The sequence below is a fragment of the Aspergillus undulatus genome (genome assembly GCF_047715775.1).
Source record: "Aspergillus undulatus strain CBS 261.88 unplaced genomic scaffold BDV17scaffold_50, whole genome shotgun sequence".
NCBI lineage: Eukaryota > Fungi > Ascomycota > Eurotiomycetes > Eurotiales > Aspergillaceae > Aspergillus > Aspergillus undulatus.
The window spans coordinates 102365-121000 of record NW_027396654.1 but is presented as its reverse complement, the minus strand read 5'-3'; the positions used below and the strand labels follow the sequence as shown (position 1 = coordinate 121000).

At 50.7% G+C, this 18636-nt stretch overlaps 6 protein-coding genes across 6 annotated transcripts; 3 read left to right on the top strand and 3 right to left on the bottom strand.

Annotated features, from left to right (window-relative positions):
* Positions 1-170: 170 nt before the first annotated feature.
* On the top strand, positions 171-493 carry BDV17DRAFT_294184 (NADH:ubiquinone oxidoreductase subunit NDUFA3; the record flags this gene model as incomplete). The annotated part of the gene is made up of 2 exons (XM_073762785.1): positions 171-354; positions 447-493. 2 exons carry the CDS (start codon positions 171-173, stop codon positions 491-493), a joined length of 231 nt encoding a protein of 76 aa, XP_073612589.1.
* Positions 494-1012: 519 nt separating this feature from the next.
* On the bottom strand, positions 1013-2767 carry BDV17DRAFT_294183 (uncharacterized protein; the record flags this gene model as incomplete). The annotated part of the gene is made up of 2 exons (XM_073762784.1): positions 1013-2452; positions 2519-2767. The coding sequence occupies 2 exons, from the start codon at positions 2765-2767 to the stop codon at positions 1013-1015; spliced, it is 1689 nt and encodes a 562-aa protein (XP_073612588.1).
* A 1185-nt stretch (positions 2768-3952) lies between these two features.
* Positions 3953-5229, bottom strand: BDV17DRAFT_178242 (putative transcription factor RfeG). The gene is made up of 3 exons (XM_073754897.1): positions 4959-5229; positions 4814-4858; positions 3953-4754 (listed from the first exon to the last, which is right to left on the bottom strand). Exons 1-3 carry the CDS (start codon positions 5076-5078, stop codon positions 4104-4106), a joined length of 816 nt encoding a protein of 271 aa, XP_073612587.1. The 5' UTR covers positions 5079-5229; the 3' UTR covers positions 3953-4103.
* Positions 5230-8151: 2922 nt separating this feature from the next.
* Positions 8152-9299, bottom strand: BDV17DRAFT_271276 (uncharacterized protein). Its single transcript, XM_073758784.1, has 2 exons — positions 8356-9299; positions 8152-8295 (listed from the first exon to the last, which is right to left on the bottom strand). The coding sequence occupies exon 1, from the start codon at positions 8999-9001 to the stop codon at positions 8714-8716; it is 288 nt and encodes a 95-aa protein (XP_073612586.1). The 5' UTR covers positions 9002-9299; the 3' UTR covers positions 8152-8295; positions 8356-8713.
* A 598-nt stretch (positions 9300-9897) lies between these two features.
* BDV17DRAFT_178063 (DNA-directed DNA polymerase eta) lies at positions 9898-12256 on the top strand. Its single transcript, XM_073754895.1, has one exon. It carries the CDS (start codon positions 10019-10021, stop codon positions 12032-12034), a length of 2016 nt encoding a protein of 671 aa, XP_073612585.1. The 5' UTR covers positions 9898-10018; the 3' UTR covers positions 12035-12256.
* Positions 12257-12706: 450 nt separating this feature from the next.
* BDV17DRAFT_178097 (uncharacterized protein) lies at positions 12707-15738 on the top strand. The gene is made up of 5 exons (XM_073754896.1): positions 12707-12854; positions 12944-14064; positions 14115-14223; positions 14273-14885; positions 14945-15738. The coding sequence occupies exons 2-5, from the start codon at positions 13080-13082 to the stop codon at positions 15251-15253; spliced, it is 2016 nt and encodes a 671-aa protein (XP_073612584.1). The 5' UTR covers positions 12707-12854; positions 12944-13079; the 3' UTR covers positions 15254-15738.
* Positions 15739-18636: the final 2898 nt, after the last annotated feature.

Here is an 18636-nt window from a genome sequence, read left to right as displayed (position 1 = left end):
CAAGCTACAACCACAATCACAGCTCACCCCGGTCACAATCTCGTCGGTAAAATCTCCAGCGACACTCAGAAATCATCGCCGCCGCCTGAACTCATTCAATTGAGTCCATCCGCGACACCCCCACCACCAGTCTCACCCCAAATATCCCGCAAAATCTTCCAGTCGCAACAATGTCCGCGCCCCTGTTTTGGTCTACTCCCCTCCGCTACCTGCGCTGGGCCTCACACGAGAAACCCGCCATCTTCTACTCCATCGTGATTGGTTCTACCGGACCCCTCATGCTTGTTTCTCTTCCTCCGATCAGACGCTTCTTTGGCGACGTTGACCCGGAGCCGATTCCTTTGACGTATCCCAGTAAGTGCTCGACGTCCTGTTGCAGTGGAGGCTCCATTATTTTCTCCGTTTCTTTTTTTTGTTTGAGTAGTGCTAACGGGATTTTTTTATAGTTCCCCAAGGACCCCGGGTTATCCCGCAGGGCTACGACGACGAGTAAACAGCGATCTGAATCGAATACGGTGCGGGTTGGGTGGAGGAAGATGTTGTCAGATTAGGCTCAATTGATATCACTACATTTGCTGTTGTTTAGCTCGGAAATTTCATCATGGTTTTGCACCACATTCATACGCACACTTGGACATTTGACGGGCAAATTGCTTGGGATTGATTTAGCTGAAGTCTCGATCGAGAAGAAACCCGGCAGGTTTCAGCGGCAGGGCCCTCCCATCTCTATGGCTGTTAAGTGCTGGGCTATTTGATACATATAGCGGCGCACTACTCAACTCTGGCGCGAAATCTACGGGGGTATTGATACAACGTTCAACGAAAATAGCACATAAGTAAACTAACTCAAGCGTAGATGAACTCCCCGATATCCTCTAGATAACGCCATTGCCGCTGACGATAAGCAGCATGAAGATAAGAAGGACCGAAGGGGAAATCAAGAGACTGGTATAATCTCTTTCAAAGTCAAAACACACAGTTCGCCGCCCGATTTTGCTGGTCTCACCAGCCTTTAAAGAAACGCCATGCTCCCGTCGCCACCGTTATGCACGAATCTGTCGCCTTCAGGAAGGAACTGTTCGTCGAGAAAGTCCATTCCCATATCGTCCCCCAGGTCGGTACCAGTGTTGAACTGCGCTTGTGCCTGGGTTCGCGGCTGTGGGTGGTAGATGGCGTTGGGCAGTTCCGGGAGCGGGATCGGCTGCATAGGACCAATTGGCGGCATTTCTGTGCTGAAGGGCGAGGCTGAGTTAGGAAAGTCTGCTGCTGCGTTGTCCCATGATCGAAGAGCGTCTGTGGTCTGTTGGTTGAGGGTGTTGTTGAAGGGGTTGAAAGGGGTGGAGTGGTTGCTGTTGTGGTTGCTGTCCTGCAGACCAGGATCCATGAGGTAATTATTTCCAAGGCTGTTGTCGAGGCCCATCGTGCCACCTGCTCCGTTGTAGTTCATCATCAGTCCAGCGGGAAGGAAGTGTTGGTGGAGTTGGTTGTTGTTGAGCAGGGCTGTGTTGATAGTATTCCCGATCCCTCGAAATTGGAGGCCCATCTCAGGTGCGGCGATTTCTGACTGCGGCAATTCATCCTCGTTCACTTTGCAGCAAGTCAGGTAAGGAAGAGCGCCCAGAGTGGTGGGGCTATATTTGGCCTCGTTGACGAGCAAGTCTGTCACAAAGCCCTTCATACCCTTCTTGAGCTCGTTGAGGTCTTTTTCCAGCTCTTTTAGGCCCTTGTTGCCCTCGGGATTGGCGTCGAGCGAGGCGTGAACCTGGGCAATATCCTGGTCAAGCTTGTTCAGATAAGCATCACCACCCGCCGCAATCGCACGATAAAAGGCCGCTCCTCCATCCGGCGCATGGTGGTTGCGGTTTGTAGCAAATGACTGGCAAAGCCACTGCTGATAGAAGGTCAGTGCCATCCAGCCGAAGACATTCTTTGTCTCGCGGTGACGAGTACCATCGGAGCGTGGACGAGGAAGCTTGTTCACGATTTGTCGCTCGACGGCTTCCTTGGTGGCAGTAAGGCTGCGAATTTTCTGGGTGCATAGGGTGCGGATATTCATGGGTAGAGAATCACGATCCTTCTCATCGAGATAACCCCATTTGCCCACCAGGTGTATCATGGACTCCTTGAAGATAGGCCCGGATTGTATGCGTACGCCCAGCTTGATCCAGGAAATTGGGTCTACTGCGATGAGTCGGTAGAGCTCTTGGTCGAAATCGAGGAGTGCTGTGCTTATGGCAGGCGAGACAACGTCGACTGACTGGAGCTCTTCCGCCAACTCGACCAGCCCCTGGCAATTGCCAAGTATGGAGTCATAGCCATCGGTGTTCAGGATCGGAGTCAGGTTATAGAAGGTCTTGAAGATGTTGGACCAGATGTGACGGGTTTTCTGCGGCCATTCGGGGAAGGAGCAGGTGTCCATGTCGTCCAACGCACCGTCGGGACCATCGTAACACTATTGACAACCTCTTGAGTTAGAATTGGGTCTTCTGAGCGGCATTCGTTATTTGAGACCTCTCACCTGAATCTCCAGCATTCCGTATTTATGAGCAGATGAGCCGATCAGGTTCACGCTGAGACTACACGACGGTCGGTTGTGTTGACTCCTGGGCGAGATAGCCGGAGTCTGGGGCGCTTGGTGTCCTTCAAGAAGCTGTCTTAAGAATCCAGAGTTGGTTGCGAGGACTGAAGAATGGAGATAGTAAATCTGGGGAAACACAGCGATTTTGACATCGCCGTCAGTGAACTTGGGAAAGGATGATGAGAGCATTTCTGAACGCGCCGGGCATAGCCACTGTTGATATTTCCCTGAGGCACAGGAGGTTGGAAAGAGCAAAGGTGCAAGTCCGAGACATCAGTAAAGGCCTGGACAGCTCATGGGTCTTATTAAGTTTCTAGGTAGACAAAAGGAGGATAGCAGAGACACGCCAGTGAAGTAGACCTTGATTTGTGAACAGGATAGACAGCCGAAGAGGCGAGATTGTCTAAGTAATGAGCTCAATGCAGTCCATGGTCGTGGATTGGACCATCGGGACCCGCCTGGTGAGTGAATAACACCCAAACTTGGTAGGCAGCGGCTATGGAGTTTGAGTGGCAGTCACTGGGCGAATGTCAGATTGACTGGAAAGAGCGGAAACCTTGGAAAAGAAAATGACCACTTACTTTACCCAGAGGCTGGACAGTCTAGGAGCTGGTTGGTGCCTTGCTGCAAACGAAGGCCAACACCGAAGCATTGATCTAGAATTTCCATGTTAAGAGACGAGCAAAGGATGAAGGTGCCCAAAGGCAACTACAAAGAAAGTGAAGAGGTAAGCTCGGTCCTGAGTTTTGTGGCTATGAGACATATCTGATGAGTTGGTAAGCAGATGTTGTATTAAGTCTGAAACATCGCTGCCAAAAATCTGCAAGAGAAAACGCCGTGTGTATGCTCGTATCTACATCACTGTATCATCAACGCCCACGCTGCCCGAGTGTTTCAACCTGGCAGACTCAACATGTGGTGACAACAAAACGCCCTTCGAAACATATTAGGGAGGTACCTATAAGACCGGGCAAGAAACCGCTGGAAGAAAACCGCAAAAGAAACCAAGATGGAGCGGAGCAAATGCGAGACACAACGACAGTATCAAAAGACATCAGGGACACGGTGGCATTACAATGAACCAGCCAAACAGCCACCTTTCCATAAGCGTCACAAAACATTCGGTGGGTCTTTACATTAGAACGCCAATGTGGTCTTTCGGGAGAATCATGAGCAAGGACACATCCAGCGGAACCAGCCGACGCCTGAGGAGGCATCGGCATAAACAATCAACGGCGACGCCCACAACGTCCAGGTAAATAGAACAAGATCCGGTAGTCTAAGGTTCGCTTCCCCAAGGCTGCAATCGGTTCCGAAACAATGACTTAAGCACACTTTTTCCGGCATGATATTCCTGAAGACATAAAAGGAAATAGAGATCCGCGAAGGCTCCAGGACATGAGCGGTAGAGGACAAAACTTCATGGCGTAACATTCATTAATCCCGCGCAGCATTTTGCGTTCAGGAATCACAGGTATTGTGCTCAACATCTGGTGCTCTCAGTGAGCAACGAAATCATGATTCATCACCGCGTTCGGCGGGGCACCTCTCTTTCCCTCGTTGGCTGTGGCCTATTGCGGTCAGGATATCCAGAGTCCGGAGTGTATCTTGGTTCCATTCCTATCCGTGGGTCAGGGGCAGTAGTAGCAGGGTAGGCCATTCCGGTAGTAACAGGAGAATAATCAGACTCGGTATCATAGCCAGGTCCAGGATATCTAGGGGCATTGTTTCTCCCATTCTCGAAGCCATAACCAGAGCTGGCGTAGGTATATGAAGGGTGAATCTCAGAAGTCACGGGCGGCTGGCTATGGGTACTGTAGGGTACATGCTGGGGAGGGTATGGGTTCTGGCCAGTCCCGAAGCCCGAGTGGTTCGAAGGATATGATGGAGCATTTGAGTAAGGCGGACTTGATGTTGATGGGTAGCCACTCTGGTGGTATTGGTCTGCATACTGCTGCGGTGGTGCAGCGTAGGTTGTGGGAGGGGAAGGACCTTGACCCTGGGACATTTCATGCATAGAGCTTCCCATAGAGGTTGCGTAGTTTGGAGTGTTTCGGCTGGGTTGAGAGTAGCTGTAGTCCTGGATGTAACTACCTCGAGGATAACCTTGGTCAGCCCGGCTTCTCACATCCGCCTCCCATCGAGCGGAATCGGCTTTGAGATCAGCAATCATTTCCTGCGCAGTGATCGCGTTAGTCTACCTCTTTTGACACTGAAGTTCGGGGAAGGGCATACTGATGTGAGGTTTCGGTAAGCCCGAATGAAGAAGCCTCCACGACCCTATTCAGGAGTCAGTAACGGTAACCGGGAAAATCGATAAATCAAGTCCAGTTTCTTGGCACTTGCAAGCCACCGAGTTTGAAGGAACAGGGAGACAGACATTGTGGTTTCCAGGTCTTACTAGTGCATCATTTCCAAGGTAACGACAAATATCGGCCTGGATCACTTCGCGGCTAATTCCATCTCCAGGAATGAAGTATTCATTTTGACGGCTAGTCATTTTGTCCAGGGTAGAGTATCCGGTGTTTAAACAAAAGCGAGGAGATCCAGAGGTCCAAAGGAAGTAGTCCAGGGAAATAAGAGCCGGAGAGTCCAGGTGAATATGACGAGCGGTATCAATTTCTGGCTGTTCCTCAAGAACAAAGCAAGTATTATGATGCTGAAGTTCCAAGACTGGCAAATAAAGCAAATCTGACTTTAGATTTGACAGGTTTCCAAGTGGGATCAAAGCGTGAGATGGTGAGTGCCAACTGGGGTTATGAAAAGAAAGAAATCCCGGTAAGAATTCTTGTCCACGGTTGTTTCAATCACGGAATTGATGATGATCCTCAGGGATATCCAGCAGGAACCAGGCCGTAAGAGTGCAGTAGATGAGCGTGAAGAGTCGAGACGACAGCGAAGAGACCACGAGATGGGAGAGCGACGTGGATGGAAGGTGACTAGAAGAGGGGTTAAGGAGACTCCAGATTTCAAGGTTGAGTGTCGAGTCCAGCGATAGTTTTGGTTTTGTACAGATTAAGCTACCTGGAAGCTGGCGGGGAGGTGCCAGAGCAGGGGTATCTGAGAGGAAGAGGAGGGAGGAGGGAAGAGGATGAGAAGGTTGGAAGGGAAGAAGAGACGGAGAGAGAAAGCGAGATAAGAGAGGCCTGAAGAAGAGCGAGGGGGCGAAAAAGGTGGGCGCGCAGTGTTGTGTGGGTTTTGCGCGGCACGGACTGATTGGGCTGTTGTTGGGCCGGCTTTGGGCTGCTGAGCCTGTCTGGTGCCACGCCTGCGCTCTCCTGGTGATGACTCCACACCACACCGCATCGACACCAGAAGACAGCGCCAGAATCTGCATGCATGGCCCGCCAAATAACGCTTAGGCCCTTGGCCGTGGAAGCTCTTTCGACGTCCATGGTCCACGATTTGCAGCGCCTGTGTTGCGGTGATGTCTGTTCCCGCCTCCTGGTCCCTGTTATTGGATGAGACCCAGCCTTGATAATCAGGCAGAGCGCACGCAAAAGGTACCTCAAACTGGGCGCTACAGATTATATACTCGGTTTCGACGACTGACTCTGAAGTAGAATTTGTCGGAACAGATGAAGAAGAGAGCCCTCGTCTTGTCTCAAGCGAATGCAAAAATCAAGGACGATCTACGGTAGGGGACAACAATCGCTCGCAGTCGCTCCTCGCAGAGGAAGAGCTGCTTTGCCCATCCTTGCCTCACTTGGTACCACAGACAAGGCTAGCCTTCTGCTTCATCCATTGAATCAGCAAGCGCCATCTACTCCGTAAGTTATCCAGCCTTCGGTTTGAAGTTAAGTTTTGCGTGCTGGAATTAATAGAGTCTGCACGGACCTACAGAGACTGGAGAGACCACAAGTTCATCTGACTTTTTTCCTTCGCTGCCAACAAAGGAAACATGGCCAGCAGACAACCCAGGATCCCCAGTTATCTGAGATACTTGGCAGTGTGCGGATTACGTGGTATGAACTATGAATAGCATCACGGGGGACAGAGTCCCTGACGAAGCATTGCTGACCTCTTCAAGCGAGGCGCGTTCTTGGAAGCAGAACCTTTAATGAATAGTATTGAAGGCTGCTCAACTTTACTGGGTGATTCCTGCATTCTTCCAGCTGTTTGATGGCCGCAATTTACTTAATTTTCAGCCAGATGGGAGATCTTAGGCGTTGGGCAGTCATGCGTGTAGCCACTGGCGGCTTGGGCATTTGAAGACGTCAATTGGGAACTTCCCTCGGCTATTCTTCTCCCGTGCTCACCGGGGACTTCAGTACTCACAACTGCTTTCCTTTACGACTTTGGTCCATCCGTCTTCATCATCCAATAAGCAGTTCGCCAGCGTTTATAGATTTTGATGCGGTCGCGAACCAAGGCTCCAACCCGTCCGGGCCGTCCACCTTGTTGGGTCCCAGACTCCCAGTGCCAGTCCCAGCCCTGCATTCTTCAAGGCTTGATTGTCCAATCGCTTTCATCATGATCATTCACGGTGCCGAATCCAACATCTAAGCATCTGTTCTGTTCTCAGTACCTCCTCTGCATATGCACAGCAGCTGGACTTCTATGAGACTCAATAAATCCTCGACCAACAAATTTGCCTCACTGTTTGCCCCACGCCATGATTTCAGCAAATATAAATTTGATTGAGCCCACCCGTCTGGGGCAAAAGCACAGTCCTCCCCAGCCTGACGTGATGGGGACTTTGAGCGGGATGTCAGAAGTCTTTGCTCTTCCCACACGTCTATCGCGATGTCAATCCATCCTAGGTCAGCTGGTCGAGATTGAGTATCAATGAGAGCGCCATGCGTTGCTCTACTATGATTCAACGGTGCTCACGTACTTCTCCCACAGAGATAAGACCGCGGCCGTCGGACACATCTGTTGCTCGAGTGATATCAATCCATGTGGCCCCTCTGTGTGTGGCATGCTTCGCTATGGCTGCATTATATTCGCTTGAAAATCAGAGGGCTCAAAGCGCGACGCTAGCGCTAGGCAAGATCACATAACTCGCGACCCCTCGCCTCTCGCTTGTCTCTTTGCGCTGCTCGGCCCATCCATTCAACAAATGCAGGACGCGGTGTTCGACGTGACTTGCGAGCCTTGCCGCTGTAGATGTGAGTGGGTTTGCCGTTGTCATATCCGGCTGCAGCAAGTGAGCCCTTGGCTTGTCCGTGCACTGGAAATCAGGTGTTTGGCAAGATTCGATACGACTACTGCCGCAACTTGCGAGGTCGGACATCATCTTTGATCTCCCTAGTAGACTACGAAGAGACAACCGCTTGTCCAGGAATTTTGTGGGTGAAACTTATATCGACTGAGATGAGTAGCTGGCAAGCTGCCCTATACGCGATGCAATTCTGTCGATGTATACGTGGTAAACCAACCCAATTATATAACAATATTCACACGATTCTACCACCCTACACAGCTTCCTGGATGTGACTGAAGATTATCCTAGTAGCCTCAAGACAACCTGTCTTAGACATTGACAGGGTCGGTATAAAGCCTACCACATCCGTCACAACTGTGGTATTTCCCATTTCCATCAGAATTCCAACAGAGAAATCTGGTCGAATCACAATTTTTGTTCAAGCAAGATCTGCCTCCTTCAGTTAGCATTTGTCTCTATTATATGGGATGCATGCTAATATACTTGGTGACAAGCCAAAAAGTACTGCTGCAATGGACACGGGTGTGCTCGTAATTTGCCATGGTGCGATCTGCCAAGCAATCAGGAACTATGCAAGGTTTATTGAGATAGATAAGTTACAAGCACTCACATGAGCTCAGGTTCGAGTTGTTTCTTAAGTTTATCAACACAGGTTATGTATCAGCTCCACAGGGCGGGTAAGGCGAAGTAGGAGCTGGATAGTAAAGGGTGGATGGAATATGAGCAGATACTCCTGGGGATTTTCCATATTATAAATGGAAGTTTTGGAATGGTGGGAGCGAGAAGCTGAGCATTCTGCCTGTTACTGTATGAATGGGGGCGATTGGGTGGCAAGACAAGAAATACTACATACATAATCAGGGCGTGCTTGGCCATCCAACGTCCTTATCCAGGTTGGCCACGCCCCGTCACCAGGTATTCCACCGCCTGGGTAATACTATACACCCCGCATTTTGACCCAGAAGAACCTAGACTCTCCTGACGAGGCTGCTAGGCTGCGCTGAGGAGTTTGGATGCTGACAGACCAGGAAAATCACATCTTTAGCCTTTCGCGCTGCGAACCGTGCACAGGAGTGCGAATGCCCGCGACATATAGTAGTATACTGCCCAAGATTCAATAACAAGAGAAGGAATATCCAGAGCCAGGGAAGGATCAATCTCAGGAGGCTCCTTATTAGCCAGGAAGGAGTGGAAAGTGTCAGGCCCCTGGACCTCAGCATATAGTACGCTTGCTGAAAGATCGGTAGATCTTCCATTGTGCCTTTTTAGTGCGGTGGTATTATCAGAAAGCAAGCCCTGCTCCTCACAGAAAGAGTCACTAAGTGGTGGCTGAGGAATGAGGTAGTTAGCCAGTTCCGACTGGCGAACAGGCTAATCCAGGACTGATAGGAATTTTCATCCTAAATGCTATTTCAGATATGTACGTACAGCATGTAGATAGGTAGATAGGCCAGAGCTTTCCCGGTAGTAAGTTAGAATTCTCAATTCTCCACTCCATGGAAGCTTCCTCTGGTTATTATCTTCTAGCACTACTCACTAGACTCTGCTAACGTGCTAACAGACCGACTGCAAAATAAAGCAGTAGTATAACCTATGAAGAATGGTTCGGCAGGAACGTCCATCACACTTGCCTTGCAAATTGAGCGCGCACATTGCCATAATACGAAAGGAAGGTGCGAAGGAGACTGTCGCGACTTCCTTGCGAGGTGCTGAGTGCCAGATAAGGCACTACCGGTTCCGGCCGTAGCCCAGTAGTTGTTCCTGTTGAGAGGGAGGAGCTATCGCCTGGACAATACCTAGCAAAGAGTTGTTCGGTTGTCGGTTGCTCTTTGTACTACTGCCTTGTGAGCCACTGAGCCGAGCCTACTTGGAAAGCACGATCGAGGCCTGAGCTGTCCTCATTGAAAAGGATCGCTTGTCCTCCCAGTGACTGCCTATAATACTAGAGATCTCTGAGCATTAACACTATTATTTTAAACACAAAACTGCCGACAGAAGCTCTGACGGATCATGGCTATGTAACTACTCCGCACTTCGCCCGCGATTCTGTATAGTTCCCAGGCTGGCTCGGGCTTCTAAATCTAACCTGATTGGGAATCCCGAACTTCTGGAAACGCGTCGACAAGCAATTTCTCCGCAAGGTCCAGCAACGCCGCAGATCACTTCATAAAAACTCTTTGGTCATGAGGATTGATCTATATCTGACCGGTTGCATTACCGCTGCTCATTTACGTGATTAGTTACGCTATGTTCGATCCATCGCCACCGCCGAAATGCCGCGCTCCACAGAACCCCCCGCGACGCCCACCTCAAACGATTCCTTGAAGCACGCTCATTCTCGCTACACCTACCGCCACTTTCACCTCCTCCGACAGGCCTCCCCCGCCTCCCCGATCCGAGTTATAGCGCACATCGACCTCGATGCATTCTACGCGCAGTGCGAGATGGTCCGGCTGAAGACCCCGCGCGAGACACCGCTCGCCGTGCAGCAATGGGACTCGCTCATTGCGATCAACTACCCGGCGCGAGACTTTGGTATTACTCGTATGATTAGCGCGAAGGATGCACGAGCGAAGTGCCCCAATATTGTTCTTCAGCATGTGGCTACTTTCAGGGAGGGCGAAGGTGGGAAGTGGGCTTATAGAAAGGACTCGTGGCGGAATATAACCACGGACAAGGTCTGTCTGGATCCTTACAGGATGCAGTCACGCAAAATCTTGAGGACAATCAAGGAGGAGTTGTCGAGGTGGTATACCGGGATAAGTGAGGACTTGCTGGGGATGGAGCTGAGCAGTCAGGTGAAACTGCAGGGAGCGCTGGTCGAGAAAGCGAGCATAGACGAAGTATTCATCGATCTTTCGCCCTTGATATTTGGTGTCCTGCTCCAGCGGTATCCTGAGTTACGAGAGAAGCCTCCTAGTGATGATCGCGTTGCGCCACTACCTTGCCCGCCGACCACTGCTTTGGAATGGAAAACGGACGATTGTCTCGTTGATCTAGATGAGCACGAGACGGAGGTCGATGACCCCGACTGGGATGATATCGCCATGCTTACCGGCGCCGAGATCGTCCGATCGGTTCGAATGGCTGTCTGGAATACACTCAATTACACCTGCTCCGCGGGCATCGCCAAGAACAAGATGATGGCTAAGCTAGGGAGTGCCACCAACAAGCCCAACAGGCAAACCATTGTCCGAAATCGTGCTATCCAGAATTTCCTCGGTGGCCTCAAGTTTACGAAGATCCGGATGCTCGGAGGTAAACTAGGAGACCAGGTCGCCGCAGCGTTTGGGACAGAACGAGTCAGCGACCTCCTCAAGGTATCTCTAGAGCAGTTCCGGGCTAATCTAAATGATGACGCGGCAAGCTGGCTTTACGGAATTATCCGCGGCGAGGACAGGAGCGAGGTAAACCCCAGAACGCAAATCAAATCCATGCTCTCGGCGAAGTCGTTCAGGCCCAGTATAAACAGTTTCGACCAGGCGGACAAATGGCTACGGATTTTTGCAGCCGACATCTTCGGCCGTCTCGTGGAAGAAGGTGTTCTTGAGCACAAGCGTCGCCCTAAAACCGCTGCATTGCACCACCGGCAGGGTGCCCAGGTCAAATCTCGGCAGCTACCCATACCTGGTTCGGCTACCATTGATGAAAATCTCCTTTTTGAGCTTGGGAAGACACTTCTCAGGCAGGTTGCTGCAGACGGAAACGCATGGCCCTGTGCCAATATCTCGCTAAGTGTCGGTGGCTTTGAGGATGGTGTATCGAATCGAGCTATTGATAGTTTTCTGGTACGAGGGGAGCAGGCAAGAAGTATGACATCGATGACCCGAACCCACTCCACAGATGAGCCATCAACAGAACAGCACCCGATTAGAAAACGAAGAAAGCTTGATGATAGCGGGCTAAGACGATTTTTCAATCGGCCTGCCGAAAGAAATGGGGCGAGCCATTCTCATGACCATGACCATGACCGATCAATAGATACGCCTGATACCAACGGTGACGCTGCGGGCCCCACTGAAATTGTTTCACCAGATCATCCGACAGAGCAGGGATCTTCAGATGTATTCTACTGCCCACGATGCGGCAAAGCCATCCAGATTGATGAAGAAGACGAGCACAATGACTGGCATTTCGCAAAAGACATTGAGGTCGAAGAGAGACAAGCCGCCAGAAACGCCCAGGCGTTACAAATCCCGAACAGAGCGGCGCCGAATGCTCGTTCAAAATCATATCGTGGTGGACGAGCTAAATCAGAGAAAGGCCAAACCCGGCTCAACTTTGGGTGACATTCACTGAGGTTAATTCGAACGTTTGTTGACGGGGTACATACGGAGTATTCAGCAGCTTTCTCAGTTACTTCGGGATTCCCAGCTTCGTCTCCAGTTCTCGTCTATCTATTCCCCACCATAGGAGCTCTCTGGCCGAACTTGCTACCATGCTAGCCAACGCGGGCCGATAGTCTCTGCCCTGCCACTGAGCAGCGTGGACCTAGTCTTGATAGAAGAGACGCGCCCGCACCTGTGCGGCTGAGCATGAGCCTCCGGCCTTCGAATATTTAGCCCGGAGCTAGAGCTGCAGCTGGCTTGCACTCTGTATGTATTCCTCCTGGTTGCGCTCCGAATCTGGAACAAAACCATCGCATGCAGTAAAGCGAGGCTAGCAGATTGTTGCATCAACTGAATTATGCCTGAAGAACGAGAAAGACTAACTGATATCAAAAATTGGTAAAGATGGTGCGGCGGCCAACCGAACAGTGGGAAGGTTGTAGCCGGAGTAACAGCAAACAGTGGAAACTAGTTCGCGCCACAGCAACCGACTACCAGATTTTCTTGACTATCTACAAAGAACGCAATTGGCCACTAGTACATCTTCAGCCTTTGCATGAAAGGAGAATAATGGATCTGTAGTTGCAGATACCAAAGGAGAGTGCCTCAGCAGGCCAACCACTGCGGTGTGACATCAGCTGGCGCAGCCGCGGGGTTGGTTTCAGCAACGGAACAGCTCACACTCCACATCTCTCAGCTGTCACATTCTCATCTCTCCACTGCTGCATTATTGTTATCGCCGTTTCCCCCTGAATCACCTGCTTTGCCAGTCAACAGAGTCGTCAGTGGCCAAAGTCCTTCCACCAATTGTTTTTCTTGTGCCGTGAGGTACTTATTCACGGGATCTCAATTCCTGACAGCCATCAACAGACAACAGCCCCACAGCCTCATACGAACTGCGTCTCCGTGCTTTGATGAAGGTGCAAACGCCAACAGTCCGCAATCTTATCTTTGATCTGTTCTTCCTTTTTTATCGTTCTTTTCACTCTCTGACGTGACATCCAACATGCCTCGCCGATCCCGCCCGGTTTTATACGATGATGTTATCGACGATATCGACCCCGAAGTGTATCCCAGCCGAACCAGAGGCGAGCCAATACTAGCTGAGCGCGTCCCACGGTATGGTCATGGCCACGGCCATCGGATGCCGCGCGTACCAGTACCGCCATCGCCACCATCACCACCAGCGCCAGTTGTTGAAATGCCACCAGACCGCCGTCATATGCGAGAGCGCGTAAAGCCTGAGATTATGCCCGGGACGTTTGAGTATATTCGAGACGACGTGAGAGACGACGTACTGGCTGCTGAACGGCTAGCGCGATTAGACCTCAATGCGTATCGCAATGAGGAAGTCAGCAAGTATGCCGATTTGAGAAAGAGCGCTCACAAACCAAAGCTTCAGCCTCGTGGCAGACGGCGTGATAAGATATCCGACGTTGAAGAAGCGTACTATTCGACTGAGGATTCGGAGGAGGGGCTTACGAACAGTGAGTCTGAAGAGGAGGAAACTGTCAGGAAGAAGGGGCCAATATCACGGCGTAACTTTGACCCCCCCAAAGAGGTACCGCGCAGTAAAAGCTTGAAAGAGGATGCTCGGACACGGCGGTCGAAATATGATGACGGTGGATATACTAAGAGCAGTCATTCGTTGGAGGAGTACACAAGAGACAAGAAGGGACCAGGCCACGGTAGTGCTAGACGACCACACCACCGATCGCATTATCATATCGACATCGAAGATGAGATAGTTGACAGTGATGATAGTGACGTGAGTGAGGTGGATGTCATCCCTACGCGTGGCCGACGAGAACCGACACGAAAAGATCACATCAAGTCAAAGTATTCTGCGCGCAGCCGAGGCACATCATCATCATTATCGTCGCCTGAATCGGCTGGATCATCTGAAGATGAAGAGCTTCCCAAGGTGCCCTTGCCTGTTCCGGTGCCACCGGTCTACAAAGAGTCTAAGAGACACAAAGGCTTCGGTCATGGTAAAATATCCATGAAGACATATTAGCTGCAGCTGCTGACTAGCCCGCAGCACCGATTACAATGCCTCGCCCACCTAGCCCACCTGTCCCTCCCACCCCGCCTACACCTCGTGTACCAAGCCTAGAGACAGTTCTTACTGAGCGTGAGGCTCGTCACAGGTACATCAACAGCCTCTCTTCTTCCATTGATGCAGACTAACTCTGATAGAAAACGGATGGAGAAGGCCGCGAAGGAAGAAATCGCAATCGAAAAACGAAGCCGGGAGTCGCTTCCCATGCCACAGGAGCCTCCTTCACGACGCAAGAAGAGCAAACCGGTAGCCATAGTCGATGGATCAGGTGTTGCAATGCACAGGGAACACATTGTAGAAGACGAGGCGGTTGATCCACGAGTCTCATATAGGGAATGCGAGCGCGAAGTTATTGAAGAAGACAACTACCGAAGTCGAGAGCCTCAGCCAGCTCGCAGTTCATCACTGAGTGAGATGGATGACTGGGCCATCGTCCAAGCGCCTCCCAAGCCCAAACGCAGCCCTGAAAAGCCACTGCCTGTAGTGGATGTTTGCGAAGAGCCAGGGCTTCCTCGACGCAAAGACCGTGGAGTAATGATACCCGAAGATGAGACGATAAGAGATCCTAAACAGAAAGGCGATACACCACGGGGCAAAGTCGGATCACGGTACATCGGCATCAAGGATCGCCACGAGCGTCTCTGGACCGAAATCACAAAGGACCTAGTTGTGCGAGAAGCAATTGAGCGCGCCGGGTATGAGTACGAGGAGATGGACTCGGTCTATTACATCTTCTCCTACCTTTCTCCTGTATGTCTCCTACTCCACCTACCCGCCATCTCATTGACACTGGCTCACAACTGCTACAGGATGATGTAAACGCCCTAGTCGAGCACTCCGACGACATCAGACGAGCACGCCGCCGACGCATCCAAGAGATCCAGCGCGAGCGCGCCTCAATGCCACCTCCTTCAAGGCGATCACCGAACAAGTCAGCGTCTACGCTCCCCGAGCGCCCTCCATCACCTCCGATGCCCCCGTTACCTCCGCGTCTACATCGTGAAAACCGAAGAGAAGACCGAAGGCGAAGAGAGCGGGAGCGGGAAAGGGAGCGGGACCTAGTGAGGGAGGAGGACATTGAAGCTGGCCGTTACAGAGCCCGCTCGGGTCGCTGGTAGACTGACTGGCAGCTTTATTTGACTGGCATTCTTCAAGTTGGCGATCATTCTGGCGTGGCGGTCTAGAATCTAGATCTGTCGACTGGATAATGGTTCGCGGCATTCCTTTCCAATTTTCCCGTTTGCTCAATGAAATTTGACAACAGCTAGGGAGTGTATCTCCTGTATCTATCTCTATCTAGCTATGACCATGTGACATGCTACATATGACCCTGATGACGAATAGGTACGCTAAAAATAGCGGCTATTGGATATGTCTAGGACTGTATGAGTGCTCCCTACTATGGAAAACCCAGAATAGGGAGGGTGTCCTGTCTCACCAAGCCAATGCTATACTGAGACCGAGCGAATCGTAAAACACCCGGATATCGAAAGACGTCCAGACAAAGTGCGCTACAAGTTAGAGCTGCCGATCCCAAGGATAGCCCGACCGACCACTATATATATGCCGACAGGGTATCAGAACTAGAACTAGAACTATATTATTCCCACTATGGACCCAGCCAAGCGTATTGCGCATTTCACACTGTAAAGTGTAAGCAAGCTTTCGAAATATTCAAAACATTCCTCGCTCAGTCTCGACTCCCTCTTCCGGTCGAAGGGAGAGTCAAAACTCACTACTTGCTCTGTTCGGAATGATACCCACAGCGGCTGGAGGAGGTACGGCACGTAGATACCCGTGGGTAACCCGTGTCTGGACCGGTCGGTTATCTGTATGAAATGGGAGATTGCATCGAGACCTCCTTGTTAGAGTGCCTATTCATACTAGTAATATCTACTCCGGAGAGCTGGAGTGCGTCGTCCATGGCCGGGCGGATGGAATCATTGAAACTCGTTGGACGGAGGACTATCACCCTACTCTGCTGGTGTGACTAGATAATCTCAGGCTAGATAGGTAGATAGATACAAGGCTAAGGTTGGACACCTTGATAAATGTAACCGCGAAAGAGCGTGGCATATCCTCTAAATATGCACCTAGTCAAGCTTGGAACGTGGGATGGGCTTTGGTATCTCTAGCTATCTAACCGCTTCCCAACCCCTCACTATGTATAGATACTCATTCAGAAGAGAAGCAGACAGTCGCAGACCGCAACTCTGCGTCTCCTTCCAGAGTATAGACAATCTACAATCTACAGTCTACACTTCATAAGCCGACCACGATATTCGCCACCAATACAGCTAAGCAATAAGCTCTGAAGTCTCACTCTCAAGTATCACAGTCTGAGCTGGTGGTGGGATGACATTCCTTTCAGTGGATCGGCATTCGTCATCCGTTGGGTGCCGGTGGGGGAGGGCTAGATTAACTCCCCTCTATCAACTGCGACATGCATCTATTTATTCTTATTGGCGGTGGTTCAGGACCATTATAGGTGTTGATTGTCGTACGGGATTGAATTGTTTGAGGGGAAGGTTGAGTTGAGAGGGTGGGATGGATATGGCATACCGACCGAGTCATGCCTGTGGTGCCGGAATGCGACGGATACTGTAATGAGTCCCGTGTATCCGGTCAAGGGAGACAAACGATAGTTAGGCATGTTGTTACATACACACGATTGTGTAGAAGGGGTTCTCTAGATAGATGCTTTGTGGATATTCTCGGACTTAGGGGTGGTGATATTGACCGTGGACGGTCCGGATAGACTTAGATACTAGGGCAGTAGCCGAACCAGGAAACAGGTCGAAGTTGAGTCGGCGGTTCTAACTTCCAAGGTCCGGCTGTTGGAGAACTCGAGTCGATAAACTTTTGTTTTGCAAGATACAAGTGGGTTTTGGTAGCGCTGACTTTTACAGTGGACTCCGTATCCAGCCACATATCATCGAGAGGAGTGGCTGGTCCATGTTAACGCCAGGCACATCTAACGTGGCAGGCCACCAAGATATCCTCCTGACAATGAGGTACGTATCGTTCAAGACTCCAAGTGTCAAGAGCTTGTTACCTCGATTGAAAGGCGGGGGTTCCGGTGAGAACACATGGACGGAGCTCTCTGCCCATGGCACTAGGTTCTCCGTGCGGTCTGTTGGAAGACAATGCGATTGGCAATCCAGAGATCGAAAACATGAAACCTGAGTCAATCCGGACATCTTGACTCGGTCGCGATCTGTGTTCACTGCTCATGAGCTCATGGTCAGGGCACCATGGCGAGTTCATTCAATTGTCCCTGCATATCGAAGCGCCGGGCATGCAGCATGACCCGTAATCTGTATCAGATTCCTGTTAAATCGAACTCAAACTCGCGGATGCATTTGAACACCGAGTACCCGCAAGAACCGAGAGTTCGTATCGCGGCCCCTGAATATCTATACCATCCTCAGGGCGATGACGTTTTGACGGCAGGGTTCGCGGATCGAACCAGGATGCTGCCCTGTTTGGGTCGCGATCGAATGCATGAAGAATGGGTTGGTACCGCGTCAATATTCTGCTCGGGACAAGAAGTGTCTTATAGGCGCTGATATCGAATCCTTCAGGGGATTTTAAGCAGATCGTCGTGATGAACAATCGATCGACTGGGTAGAAGCAGTTAGTCTACGGAGATGCGGGATCCTCGGCGCTTGTTGAGTGTTAACGGTGGTGGTGAAGACGAAGATAAACAACACGAAATATACCTATTTGTTATTCTCGAAGTATATCCATGGATTCGTGGGACCGCTGGCCTTGGATGAGATCGTATCCAAACACAGCAGTAACTTGGTTAGCCACTGAGGAGAGGCAGGCTGGTGCACATCGTCATCTTCATCAGCCACTCAGTCTTGCAGCGGGCGTTGCACCTTCCCCACTTACCAAGAAATGTCCTGTGCGGTGGCGATTTTAACTCAATAATACAGCAGTGTAATTTTACAATATAAGATTAGCATAAATCCACCGGCAGTAGAGCCCGATCACCCAATTGGCAAGCCTCGATCTGCGACGATGGTCTTATCTCAAAACATGGCTTGATTGCGTAGGCATTGCTTTCCCTTTTCGTGGCCTTTTTTTAGGTGTTATTCTGCCCGGGTTGCGCAAAGTTGTGACGCAGTCATGACCGGGTTTTACGTTTGTTCCTGGCTATGGAGATTGGATGCTCTTTTTAAGGATCGGGTGTTCCCTGTTTCGACCCCTTCAATTTCCCTGGATGCGCATTATTGATAAATTGATCCTGGGTCTGGAGATGTCCACATGTAAACAATTGTTTTTAATGCCACCGTTTATAGATATCGTGGACAAGTTGGTCGTTCGTAGACTGCTTTCTCTGTGGCTAGCATTCTGCGACCGCAAGGTTGGCGCCAGGAGTGGCATGCGGATACGCGATATGTTACGGAGCTCTCAGATGTAGATCATTCCGAATCCTTGTCCTGTTGTTTTGATTCAGACTGCGCACAACGACGTGAGAATTGGATAAGATAAC

Excerpts from the sequence above, each read along its gene's own strand:
- BDV17DRAFT_178242 (XM_073754897.1), bottom strand. The coding sequence starts at position 5,078 with ATGACTAGCCGTCAAAATGAATACTTCATTCCTGGAGATGGAATTAGC. Across the intron at positions 4,859-4,958 it reads TAAGACCTGGAAACCACAAT|GGTCGTGGAGGCTTCTTCAT; the intron begins GTCTGTCTCCCT and ends ACTCCTGAATAG. Across the intron at positions 4,755-4,813 it reads CTTACCGAAACCTCACATCA|GAAATGATTGCTGATCTCAA; the intron begins GTATGCCCTTCC and ends ATCACTGCGCAG.
- BDV17DRAFT_271276 (XM_073758784.1), bottom strand. The coding sequence starts at position 9,001 with ATGGAAGATCTACCGATCTTTCAGCAAGCGTACTATATGCTGAGGTCC.
- BDV17DRAFT_178063 (XM_073754895.1), top strand. The coding sequence starts at position 10,019 with ATGCCGCGCTCCACAGAACCCCCCGCGACGCCCACCTCAAACGATTCC.
- BDV17DRAFT_178097 (XM_073754896.1), top strand. The coding sequence starts at position 13,080 with ATGCCTCGCCGATCCCGCCCGGTTTTATACGATGATGTTATCGACGAT. Across the intron at positions 14,224-14,272 it reads GAGCGTGAGGCTCGTCACAG|AAAACGGATGGAGAAGGCCG; the intron begins GTACATCAACAG and ends TAACTCTGATAG. Across the intron at positions 14,886-14,944 it reads TCTTCTCCTACCTTTCTCCT|GATGATGTAAACGCCCTAGT; the intron begins GTATGTCTCCTA and ends CAACTGCTACAG.